Raw genomic sequence first — 13748 nt, 5'->3', positions numbered from 1 at the left:
CCCAACAGTGAAAGAATTTTTCAAATCGATTCAGTAGTTCGAGCCTATTCATGTCAGACAAGCAAAGCCAATTTCATCCACGTCCCGAGACAACTTCACGTACCCTGTATATGATCAATATTACTTAGGGATACTGTAGCTTTCCAACAAAAAGATTATTTCAAATCGTTTCTGTAATTGCCGAGACTTTACCTTGGGGTAAACACAAACAAACAAAATATTTATCTTCATTATATTGGTGCACATTATTGTCATTTATGGGCCCCTTGAAATATTAACTCGAATAGGGACTCGATTACCGAGTTGTGGAATGTTACTTTCATGGATTTTGATGACAATGGGGAAATAAAAGACGAACTGGAAAGCAAAATTCATATTTTTACGTTTCAGACTTTTGCCTAACTGATAGATTTTTTTTTAACATTACATACATTTCTTTCATATTATTGCGTTAATGAAACCAACTAACATTACGATAAAGTCGCTAAATAAAGTGGCAAATGCAGCTGCGCAGGCGCACGGGACGCGAGAGGCGCGGCTCTCGAGCGCGGGCTTACAGCTTCGTGTTATCACAAGTCTTATTGCAAGTTTTGTGTATACAAATGTACCAAAAAGCTCAATTGGCAAAAACATTTTTAAAACAGCATGCGATGATATTTTTATATTTTAAGCTTGGAGAATGGGCTGGATATGTTTATCATCGAGCAACATGTCAATCAGCTCACACACTACTATTGGGTAGCCTGGCTCCACTCAATTACACATATTGGTCCATTTTGTGTTACACTTAGTTCGCAACTTATCGGGTACCTAACGAGTTAGAATACTACAATCTAATTGATCTAGGCTTATAACAGCCTTTAAAATTGATTCGAATTCCGTAATGCTTGTTGACACATGTGCACATGCACTGTAGGTAGGGCTGCCATCTGTCCGGGTTTCCCCGGATTTGTCCTCGTTTGGAGGCCGTCCGGGCGGTGTTTCAAGAAGGAAGTTTTCATGTAAGGAAGCACCTCATTGAATTTAAGTATATGTTAATAGTAAATGGATTACAGATTAGTTATTATTTTGTTTAAAAAAAATCGTAGGTACCTACTCGTTCGGGGAACTAATCGGGGAAAATGCGATTTACGCCAAATGTCCGGGTTTTTTTAATGTTTGTCCGGGTTTGGCGAAATTCGAGATGGCAGCCCTAATTGTAGGTATGTCAAATAAGTAGGTACCTACCATATAATTTCGAATTATCTGCTCTCTGTTTTTTTGCTTAATGGCGGGTACAAATTCGTTAGTTGGTACATACAGGTAGCAATTAATATGATATTTTGACGATGTCATGGTTCATGGTTGTAGCTGTAATGGTGACAACGTCAACGGAGTCAGCCGGAGTGTCACTATGGCACAGGGTGAAGTTCTGCTCGACTCGTCTAAAGCTAAGCAAATAAAAACATATTATTATCAATGTCAAGGATAGAACCGGGAACAAATCGAATGCCTTCATTAATCCTATGTTGAGAAGTAGACATTAACAAGTTGATTTAGTTTCGCATAATGAGCTTTTTGGTGGTAAACTAAACATGTTGACACGTACCTACATAATATTATGAAGTATGACGTGATGTCCAGGTAAGGCTGAGTTCTATGAAGCGAAAGCGACAAGTGCTTAAGATATTTCAATGTATTTATTTATTTATCATGATATACATACACACAATTACGCGTCCGCCCCACGAAACCGTTTACACAGTTTGACTGTGGAGTCGTTGAGAGTTCTTTCATTCAACTTATGTTAGCTTGATAACATTTCATTACAAATATAATGGGTAACCTAATACATATGTTTATTTATAGGACGAGATTCAGCTGAGTAGGCATATACACGGACGCAAACAATATACCACGTGGGTACTGACTGACGTACTGCCTCACAAACTGCGCCGGCCTCGCCCAGCAACGAAACATCAACCATCATTCAAGTTGCACATGTTTCAGCAGTTCCAATATGTCATGCGACTGCTACCTGTGATTATATTTAATGTCATGCCATTGGTTTCTCTGAGGCAATCACCGCGTCACTAAAATACCAACTTTACCAAGTAAGTAAGTAGGTACTCGTAACATAAATAGCTAGGTACTAACGCTCTATCATTTTAACCAAGTTTTTAGTAGGCACTTAAGTCATTAAGGTTGTTGACCACAATACAAATGATAAATCTATCTGTTTTTGCAAAAAATATAAGTTTGAGTTTAGACAATTTACTGTTATAACGCTAATAGATCTCAGCCTAAGCCTTTGGGTTTCTTACAGCCCTCGTCGAATATGGCGATCTCAAGTGGGCTGCTACTGACTGCGAAGCATTCGAAATGTCAGAACAAAACAGTATTACGCATGCGCGAGACTTCCGCCGGGCACAGCTATTTGACGAGAGCTGTAGATCGACAACACCGGGTGAACGTGCGAACTCGCGGGTAAGGCAGGTGACCGGGCACTCGGTCGAGTCAAACGTCACCGTTGAACATTAAATATTACTATCGTACCGTAAAAATCACTATGTACATTTGGTACACTTTGAACAATTCAATAAACATCAAAAATGCAAAGATCAACGGTAGCTAATAGGAGAGATATAAACGACGCTATAAATATACATATACATCTAATGAACCGGGTAAATTTACATCTCAAAAATGATAACATCTCCTTCCAGTCAATAGAGAATATAATTTATAAAACGTTAAATCGGTGAAGTGCGTGCGTGCGGGAGCGGCGGCGCCGGCGCGGCGGGTCAGTGCGGCCGCGCCTCCTGCAACACAGAGCGGGTCAGTGCGGGGTCAGTGGGGAGTCAGTGCGCGGTCAGTGGGGAGTCAGCGCCGCCCGGCCGCGCCTTACCCCGTCCGGCCGCAGGTCCAGGTCCGCGGTGAAGGGCGCCACCTGCACGCGCAGCGCCACGCGCGCCTCCTCCGCGCCCTCCGGCGACGGCGAGCTGCAACACATCGCCGCGTCAGTGCCCGCGCTCATTGCCCCCCCCCACCCCGCACGTCGAGCACTCTTACCTGGCGCGCAGCGGCTGCAGCTCGTCCTGCAGCAGCGGCAGCTGGTCGTCGTCGCGCGCGTGCGTGTGGCACTCGCAGCGGCACTGCTCCGGCTCCACGTAGCTGAACACCACCGCGCCCCCCGCGCCGCCCGCCTCCGCACTCGCCGCGCCGCTCGCTGCCGCCGCTGGCAGCGTCTGAATGCGTTTCGGCTGTTTTCGTCTCTCTGGCACCTCCTCGAAATCGATCCATTCGGTTTTAGGTCGTGAATCGAAACCTGATTTATAAGAAAATTTTCAATTAATGAATGGAAGAAACGACGGAGTCAAGTTTCTTCCATAGTGGTAAAACCACACGAATAGCGAAGTGTTAACTAAAGACTAAACTCACTGTCGCTTCCGCTGCGGGTGCGCGGGCGGTCCGGGCGGCGCGCGGGCGGGGCGGCCGTGCTGGGGCGGCGCGGCAGGTGGATGCGCAGCTTGTCGGGCGGCGCGGCGGGCGACGCGGCGGGTGGGGCGGCGGGCGCGGGGCGCGGCGCGCGCGGGGTGGCGGGCGGGGCGCGCGGGGTGGCGGGGGGCGCGGAGGCGCGCGGCCGCGACACGCCGGACACGAGCACGCCGCCGCGCTCGCGAACGGGCACCATGGGCAGCGCCACCGAGCGCTCCTGCGGCAGCGTGGTGGGCACGTACGGCAGCTCCTCCTCGAACGACTGCTGCACCACGAGCCCGCGCTTCTCCACCTCGTCGCCGGCCAGCGGCGGCGCCGACTCGGAGCTGGGCTCCGACTCGGACGAGTCCCGCACGGGTTCCTGCGGGGACCCGGGGCTGGGCGCGGTGCCACCGGGCCGTGCGCCCGCGCTGCCGTTCGAGTTGCCGGGACGCTCGCCTGGACTGGTAGCGGTGCCGGCGGACCGGTTGCCTGGGCTGGTAGCTGTCCCGTCGGACAGTTCGCCCGGGCTGGCCGGGATGGCTCCCGGGGCCACGTCTCGACTCGACGTCTTCATATCGTCACCGTCGACGAAGCTTGGGAAGGACCCTGATATTTCACTAGTTACACTTGGAGTCTTTGTAATGCTAAATTGAGTGCTGAAAACCTGTTCGCGACTACCGACATGAGTTGTAAATACGAGTCTTTCTTTGCGCCGTCGCCGGCCATCGTCAGTAGCGGATGCAGACTCGACCCGTTGCACATCCACAGGAGGTATTTTAACGATATCTTCTTTTTCTCGGGGAGTCACAGCTGCCTGGACAGTCTTCACTTCGACGGCTGCAATGCTTTTGGTTTCTACTACTATTGGCGGAGTGTCTTCTGGTGGCGAAGAGCCTTTGACCGGTGGACTTGGCAAACGATCTTCGGGCATGCGCTCAGTTGGTGAGCGAAGTGGTATTATAATGCTCCCGTCAGGAAGAACAGTTCGATGAATCGGTTTTTGAGAGGGAGCGGGTGGAGCAAATTCGCGTTCAGATACTGGGCGGGACTGCGGAGCTGACGCCGGACGCGTCTGGGTGGGTTCGCGATGTGTCGTCACTTCTACCGTAGCCTTGGTGACGTCTGGTGGCCGACGCGCGCTACTAGAGCCTGGCCGCTCGTCAGGTGGCGTTCGCAGTGGTATGTGAATGATACCATCTTTAGTATCTTCATAATACTTCAGTTTATCACCGCGCCGAGTGCGTTCTACAGGCTGCGGTGTGATAGCTGTGATCTGCCGCTGTGGCTGAACGACCGGAGATCCTTCACGTGAACTCGGTGAAGGAGAAGCAGCACTTTTGCGTGGAGTCCGAAACAATGATAATACAGAACCTCTAATCTTACCCGCGGAAGTTGGGGTTGCGGAGCGGTCGCGGCTTTTGCTTCGCGATCGACCTTCTGTAAGACTTCTTTTGCGTCGCAGTGCATCTGAAGGCGAGTCAGGTGACGCAATGGTCTCGCGTGATTTGAACAGTGAGCAAAAGGAAGATTTTCGCGAGACCGGTACTCCGGCAGGGGAGGGTGTGCGGCTATCTCGCGGCGCGCGGCGGCCGCCGGGCGAGGCCGGCGCCGGCAACTCGGTGGGCCGCGCGGGCCACAGCTCCAAGCTGGCCGGCTTGCGCGCCGCTTCCGCGCCCCTCGCTGCCTCCGCCTCCACCTCGCTGGTTTGTTTGCTTTCATCCTCTTCTTCCTCGTAGTCATCGTCGGGCTTGAGCTTTATTCTGATAATATCTTTTGAACGATTAACACTCTTATAGACTTCTGGTTCGGACGGTTCTCGACGCACACGAGGTCGTGCGCGCCTTTCTTGAACTCGTGCACGATTTTGTGTTTCCTTCTGTAGTTTATCATCATCAAGAGCAGTAAGTACCGGAGTGAGAATTGGTGCTGAAGCTGGCTCCGGTGCGGGCAGAGGCGGTGCCAGGACAGGAGCTGGTGCTGGAGCTGGGACAGGAGGTTGAGCTTTGGCAGGAGATAGAACTGGTGCCGGAGCCGGTGCGCCCTTAGGCAATGGAGGCTCGTGGAAGTCGGCGGGCAGCAGGGGCGCGGGCGCGGGCGAGGGCGGCGGCGCGCGGGCGGCGGCGCGCTCCACGGTGGCCTCGGTGCGCACCTCGCGCCGGTCGCGCGCGTCCACGGGCGCCGCGCCCGCCGGCGAAGCCGCACTCAGTTTCGCAATCTCTAGGAGGCGCTCTTCTACCGCTGCAGCGCAGATCTCCGGATCGGTCTCTATAGGTTTCGGTCCGCAAAAAGAAGTCTCAAGTAACATTCTGTGCGGTGAGGGAGATCTGGATATACCCGAGACCACTGAAAGGCGTCCGACCGATTGGCGGCTTTGATGGCTGAAAGCAGAGAGCGCGGAGTGCGCAGAGCACTGTGATCCGACGCTGGACAGTCGGCTGGTGCGGCCGGACACCGCCAGCAGCGCCGCCTCCGAGCCCTGGCTGTCCTTGCGCGAGTGGCGGCGCGAGGCAGGCTGCGGCGGCGCGGCGGGCCGGGGCTCGCCGGGGGCGCCCTCCAGGAAGGCCAGCTCCTCGGTGGACGAGCGCAGCTCCAGCGCGCCGTCCTCGCGGAAGCCCAGCTCCAGGCGCGTGCGCGAGTCCTCGCCCGCGCCCGCGAACAGCGCCAGCTCGGGGGAGCTGTCGCGGGAGTCGTGGTGGCTGGAGCTGGAGGCGCGCGAGATGTCGATGCGCGGCGCGGGGGCCGCGGTCAGCCCGCCCGCCGGCAGCGCCGCGCCGGGCCCCGGCGTCGAGTGCGAGCGCGCGCGCTGCTCGGGCGGCGCCAGCCCCGCGCTCGCACTGCGCCCCGGGTCCTCGCGTATCTCCGGTAGCCGAAACGATTGCTTTGTCTCCGGACTTGACTGCAACGAGGGTGAAAGTTTTTAAGCGATTATCAACCGAGAAGCGATAGCCTCAGTCGGTCAACGTATTCCAATAAATCGACCGATGATGCTACGCTAAAGACACGGTGAAGCCGTTCGGTATCATAGCGAAAAGCAATAAGCAGAAAGAGGAAGAACGTGAGAGATACATACTGGCGGTCTCACCTCGTCAGAGACGTCGTGGTCGAAGGAGGCGATGGGCGCGGGCCCGCGGCGCAGCTGGCGCACGGGCGCGCCGCTGCCCGCCATCGGCCGGCGCTGCGCCGCGCGCTACTGCATGTGTCCCGCACTCGCGCACTCACTCGCCGCCGCCGCACGGCCCTCACATTAATAATGTACAGACATGTGGCATTCTGTTATCTCTGCTGACTCCACCACGACACAACTTTACGAAATTTGATTGAACAGGTTACCAAGAAAATATTTTAGAAGAGTAGGATTGCTGCTTTCATCTTCTTCGTCGTATGTCCCTCCTGAGTGTAAGTCTTATTTTCGAGAATTGATTGAAAATGAATGAATTATTAGATGGATGGCGAGCGGTGTTAACTGTGGGTTCATTTCATGTTACATATTTAGGAAAGGTTCACATGACACATAGCGCGCACTCGGCGGGGCGGCGCGGACGTCCGGCCGGTCGATAGGGCCGCGACTCGGCTGCGGCCGGCGCGGAGTGGCGCCGCGCATGCGCGCCGGCCGCGCACGCGCGCTGCCTGCCCCACTTCGCGATCTGTTGCGCCCGGAGTGGGTCGTCGCCGCCGCGTTACGTAACGCGAACTTGTGGCGCGCGGCAACCTCCTGCGTTAGATCAATCGCTGCCATCTCTTCCAACGAAACATGCTTTATTTCAATTAAGCCCTACAAATATATGTATATCGAGGTTTGAATATTCGAAAAGTCATTTTTAACCGACTTCAAAAAAGGAGGTTCTCAATTCGACCGTATTTTTTTTTTTTTTTTTTTTTTTTTTGTATGTTTGTTACGCGATTACTCCGCCAGTTATTAATCGATTTTGATGATTCTTTTTTTGTTTGATAGGATATACTCCCGAGGTGGTCCCATAGTCATCAGGTCAGGATCTGATGATGGAAACCCTGAGAAATCGAGGGCAACCTTCGAAAGTTGTAGGCATACATAGGGTAAAAACTTGACACTCAGGTGTACGCCTAAAAGCACTATTCAACTGTGAAGATTTGGAGCTGATCTGATGATGGAAACCAGAGAGGGTCGAGGGAACTCGACAACTGAATATGTGAACTACCTCGTGTTTGGGCTTAAATTATTTGTATTGACAAGACCTTTGCAACAGTGAAGGTTTGGAGCTGACCTGATGATGGAGACCAGAGAAAGTAAGTCGAGGGAACTCGACAACTGAATATGTAAAATACCTCGTATTTGGACTTATATTCTTTGTATTGATGAGAACTTCTCACTTGTATGGATAGTGACAACTATTCGTATCACTGAAAAGCTTTAAATAAAAAACTTTTTTACAAAAAAATTAAACCGACTTCCCAAAACACTAAAAAGCAAAAAAAAATCTATTTTTAGGTGCATCGGCCTAGAAGTCGGTGGCAAAATTAACTTAGTAACATCCATTAGACACCGACTTCTAGGCCGATGCACCTAAAAATAGATTTTTTTTTGCTTTTTAGTGTTTTGGGAAGTCGGTTTAATTTTTTTGTAAAAAAGTTTTTTTCATTTATTTATTCTTGAACATATTAATTAAATTTTTAATTATAAAAATATTTAAAAATATAAAAAATAGGTTGTCACCGAGGCATCGGGCACAGGGTCCAACGTACCGGTGGTTAGGGTCCCAGAGACAGAAACCTCACAATACGTGCCGTATCAAGGAGTACTGGCTTCTGAATTAGTCCCTTGATCCAGCTGCCCATCGAGAGCCTCATGAGGTGTTGGTCGAGGCTCTTGGCTATTAAACCATTGGCCGTAACGACAATCGGCACAATAACAGCCGTGTCGACACTCCGAATGGCGACAACCTCGTGCGCTAAGTCGAGATACTTTATTTGTTTCTCTTTTCGAAAAGTTATTATTACAGTTTAAATCTATTCCGTTGTTAACTGTTTTCAAGCTACCTACTAACCGCAGAAGAAAGATGACCAATACCGAAGCTAAACCAAGATTTCAAAACAATGACGTGAGCACTGAGCTCCATTGATAGGGTTTTCATTTTTAATGTTTACTGATATTGTTTATGAATTAAAACATCCCGTGTTCAAAGTCAAAGGTTTTTATTTACAGACATCGAGCTTAGAATTATTTACAGATTCTTGCAAAACGTCAATAGCTAGATTCAGGCACGGTTCCAAGGACTACGAAACTCTGTAGATAGAGACTCTTTTTAAAACAGAAGTGCTTTCTATATTTGATTTACATAGGTTGACTCAACCTACATACTACATAGGTTGACTCCGAGAAAATAGAATAATGCCAGTGGAAATTTTTATCCAAGACGATTATGAACATGCTTTCTGTTTTTGTTTCCAAGTATTCAGTCAAATATGCAAAGGTATATGCATAGGTGCATATACCTATTTTTACCTGCGATAAACTATATTATATTATTTATAACTGACCACACTATTTTTAAATAATGTATGAAATTATCGCCTATTACGTCACGCCATTGAAAACGGCGAATAAAGCTAAGCGTCCACTTGTCGGTATCGTACGCAACGGACGCATCGTACAAAACGGATAAATATTTTACAGTGCGTCCACTGTACCGGCAGCGTACGGATTACCGACGGTGAGTACCAGCATACGGATTGACGATGCCAGTTCATTCGGATTTTCATAGTGAAAGCACGTGTGGACTCTGTGAGAATGGAGGAAAGCGATGAAGAACAATTGGTCGTTGTAGCTTGTTTGTTAGCAAAAGAGGAAGATTTGGTAAAAAGCCAACAAAAGAAAAAATGGTATCTGTACACAACATATTCAAGAAGAGATCGTAACAAGGAGAATATCACATCCTATTTCCTGATTTGTTAAAGTTTTTCCAATATTTTCTACTGACGATGCATAGCGAGCGCGCGGACTGCGTCCACTGATCGGCATTACGTATGACGTCATCGGCAGGCATCGCAAAAGTTGCCTCTCGGAGCATAGGTGTCGGCATTGTCGATGTGCGATGCGTACGACGTGGACAGGTGGACGCACTTACATGAGTTTCTATATAAATAATACTACGATCCGTTGCGTGCGATACGTCCGTTGCGTACGATACCGACAAGTGGACGCTTAGCTTTAAATCCGATCATTAGTCCGATTATAGTAGTATTTGAGTGATAGAATGTTAGTAAAGAATTATGGAGAATGGATTTATGAAAGCTGATAGTTTTATAGTCGCTCAATTCTTTGCTAATAACCAAGATGACACAAACATAATCTCAATAACAAACACAAAGGAGATGGCCAAATTTTCATAGTAAAACAACCCAGAGTCGACAGCAACGAAATGGGTACCAATGGGTTCATTATGATAGACCTTTGATGGTACCAAAAATTCCAGCCTGAAATCCATGGGGTATAGGAGCTATATCATATTTTCACAAAAATAGGTTATGTTGCATTTATGTTGATTTTACAGATTACTTACATAAATAAACCGGCCAAGTGCGAGTCGGACTCGCGCACCGAGGGTTCCGTACAAATGATAGTTAAAAAGTGAGTTTCGCGCCAACCGTTCAGTTTAGAACAATCATAGTTATGGTAATTTCGTGAGAGTCAAAATAGTTAATATTTTTTATTTTATAATATAACTAAAATAGTAGGCCAGTACCTTGTAAAAGTTATTTTATTGAAGTTATTTATTTACAACATTTTATAGTCATCATTCAGAAATCTGATTGAAAATAACTAATTATGTCTTAAAGGTCATGGGGCATATCTGACCCGCTTTGTAAAAAGTGGCGGACATGAACCAAAGTAGTTTTAAATCGTGGAGAATGGTATGACGTTTCTTTGAATATAAATATTTTATTAAAATTCCATGGAGACGAATGTCCAGGATCGTTTGAAAAATATAAAAGACAAGCAGTTTCAGAGGATTGTACAGGTTGCAATGCTAGTTTTTATTGTTAAAGACATTTCATAAAGAAGGAAGGTGCCAATCCGGATGACCAGGATCTGATGAGGATCTGGACACCCTGAGAAATCGAGGGCAACTCTTGAATATTGTAGGCACGCATCGAGTCATAACCAGACATGTGAGTGTATTTTTGAGGGTACTGGTAAACAGTGAAGGTTTGGAGCTGATTTGATTATGGAGACTACAGAGAGTCAAGGGAACTCCCGAACGGTATGTTGCAACTACCACGTGTTTGGGCTTATTTTATTCGTATTGGCGAAGACTTTCCACAAAGATAGGTTTGACTGCCATTGTGGGATCGACAGCTAAGATCAGATATAGTTATGGGAACTCCTTTACAATTTATAACGTAACCTTGTGTTGGAGCTTATTTTATTTTAGGTGATGAGAATTCACTACTAACTTGGGTTAAAGCAGCCATTGCAGGAATGGGATCTTTTATTTTTGAGGGATTAATCACCTAAAGAGCCCCAGTTTCAGGTTTTTTTCGAAACCGCCTGACGACTTGTAGCTGTCGAATTGTAACAACGACTTCTAGAGAGTAGGATTCGGGGCTGCTGGCTTTACGTTTCTAGAGCCTTGACAAAAGTGTAATTCTGTCCCTTTCTTTGTTTTATAAAGTCGGCATTATTTTATTTTGTAGCATTTTACAAACAAATCCAACTTCAAACATATAAAAAAGCAACAAGAAAACAAAAGCAAGAAAGAAATTAAAAAGATATTAGGTGCATCGGTCTAGAAGTCGGTGTCTAGAGGATGCATCTATATTTATTTAACCACCGAGATCTAGACCGATGCATATAAACAGTTTTCTTGTTGTTTTAGAAGTTGTTTTTTTTTTTTGTAAAAAGTTTTTTTTTTTTATATAATTTTGCGGGAAATATGGTGTTACATTAGATCTTATTATGTGTAAGTTTGTGTACAGAAACATATTTCACCCTTATTACGGGTATGCAAAATACAAATACTTAAAACTAATCGAAAGCTAATATTTAAAACTAAAACAATATATTTAAAATAAGTTAAATTAAAATAGCAACTCTTAAATTACGATAACAAAAGAAGAATATGAACAGTACGGCGTTTAGTGGGCACCAAAACGACATTTACTTTTACTTTTGTTGAGGAACTCTTTAACACTATAAAAACTCTCTTGAATTAGCCACTTTCGTAGGGCTCTACAGAATTTGCTGTACGGCAAGTCAGTCAGTTTTATTTTAACTTTTGTGAAAAGTTCTCGTCAATACGAATAATATAAGCCCAAACACGACGTAACTAAAACATACTGTTGAGGAGTTCTCTCGACTTTCTCACGTCTCCATCATCAGATAAGCTCTAAACCTTCACTGTTTGATAGTATCACCAGACATACATCTGAGAATCAAGTTTTAATCCTATGCATGCCTACAATTTCTGATAGTTGCCCTCGATTTCTCAGGATTTCCATCATCAGATCCTGACCTGATGACAATGGAAATAAACGGCGAGTATACTGTTTCACTACAAAGAAATGATTTCTCAAATCCGTCAAACTTGGTCGTTTAAATTCCCCATTGAAATGAGGAAAATATTTGATGTTTACACCTGATTTTCTCAAGATTCCCATGGTTCACATTGATGCGACTAATGCCATAGTAAATCAGAGCCTTTATCATTATACTGTGCTATATTTCGTTCGTATCCGCCGTGGGTATGGTTTTCATACTAAGATGCCCAATGACCTTTGAATGATTTAAAATTTTTCACAGTTTAGAGGCCATTATAATGAATGATATATTTATTTGCAAGAATATAGGTAGTTAACATCAGTTCTTAACATCTAAGGGTTTCACTATATTCGGCATTTCTGCCGTGCAAATATTTAGATTTTTTCATCTTCCACATAGCATGCAGTACGCATTTGTCTAATAATAATCAATTACATAAAGTTACAATAATTTCACACTTAAATTTAGATTTCATGCAATTAATAAGATTAAATACAATTCTATTCATTAAATTATTATATTACCAATATTATATTATATTAAATTAAAAGTAATTATAGTAATTAAATAAGTTTTACAATTTACACTCAAGATATTCATTGATGGAATAAAAACATCTCTCACACAACCAGTTATATACCTTCTTATTAAATTCTAAATCTGTAGCACTTCTAAATTCTACAGGTAAGTGGTTAAATATTTTCACCGCCATGGTATAGCAATTTTTGTCGCATAGTTTTAACCTATTTCGAGGAACCACAAGAGGCTTTTGAGCTACTTTCCTCCTAGACACAAACCTCTTATCTCTTTCAAAGAGTGAGTAATTATTTCTTACAAACTTGCAGGTTTCAAATATATATAGTGATGGTAGGGTAAGCAGCTTTTGTTTAATAAATATAGGTTTACAAGAGTCTGTCCACTTTAAATTAAAGATTGATCTTACACATTTCTTTTGGGCTATGAATGCTCTCTGGGCATCTGTTGAATTCCCCCATATAGTGATTCCATATCTCAAAACCGAACAAACATGACTATGGTATACTAATAAGGCTGTTTTAATGTCTGTTAGATTTTTAATCCTCCTAAGAGCAAATACGAATTTGTTTATTTTCTTACAAACATTATCTACTTGAGCTTTCCAGTTGCAATGCCTGTCCATAACTATGCCTAAAAATGTGATATCATTAACTTCTTCTATGTCATTATTATTGTATTGTATACTTAATTTCATATCATCATTTCCATTATTTTTGCATCTATTATATGGCATAAATTTTATAAATTTAGTTTTATTTGTATTTATTTTTAAGTTATTTCTGTCTAGCCAATTTATTAGATCTGTCAACGCTTTATTTGTTACCATTTTACTGCTATCTAGAGTTTTCTCTTTTGTCAACACCGTAGTATCATCTGCAAATAATATAGTATATTGGTTCGTGGAGTTGGGCAGTTCATTTATATATATTATAAACAGTAATGGGCCAAGGACACTCCCTTGTGGTACACCATAGTAGTTTGGTGAGTACGGTGATCTAAATGTTACCTGGGTGTTAGTTTTGGAACACATTTTTTTAATCTCCGTACATTGTTGTCGGCCTCTTAAGTAGCTTTCGAACCAACTGTAAGCCACGCCTCGTATACCGTAATGCTCAAGTTTACGTAATAAGGTTTCATGACATACCATATCAAACGCCTTACTCATATCTAAAAAGATTGCTACTGGGATTTCTTTCTTATTAATGGCATCCATAATTTCTTTCACAAGTTTGAAACA

The 13748-nt window shown here is 45.2% G+C and overlaps 1 protein-coding gene across 1 annotated transcript; it reads right to left on the bottom strand.

The window, feature by feature from the left end:
* Positions 1 to 358: 358 nt before the first annotated feature.
* Positions 359 to 6625, bottom strand: LOC124636549 (nascent polypeptide-associated complex subunit alpha, muscle-specific form). Its single transcript, XM_047172681.1, has 4 exons — positions 6530 to 6625; positions 3421 to 6355; positions 3052 to 3307; positions 359 to 2981 (listed from the first exon to the last, which is right to left on the bottom strand). The coding sequence occupies exons 1-4, from the start codon at positions 6623 to 6625 to the stop codon at positions 2852 to 2854; spliced, it is 3417 nt and encodes a 1138-aa protein (XP_047028637.1). The 3' UTR covers positions 359 to 2851.
* Between the last annotated feature and the right edge of the window lie 7123 nt (positions 6626 to 13748).

The sequence above is a fragment of the Helicoverpa zea genome, chromosome 14 (genome assembly GCF_022581195.2).
Source record: "Helicoverpa zea isolate HzStark_Cry1AcR chromosome 14, ilHelZeax1.1, whole genome shotgun sequence".
In the NCBI taxonomy this organism is placed as follows: Eukaryota; Metazoa; Arthropoda; class Insecta; order Lepidoptera; family Noctuidae; genus Helicoverpa; species Helicoverpa zea.
This window is presented reverse-complemented; position numbering and strand designations above follow the sequence as displayed.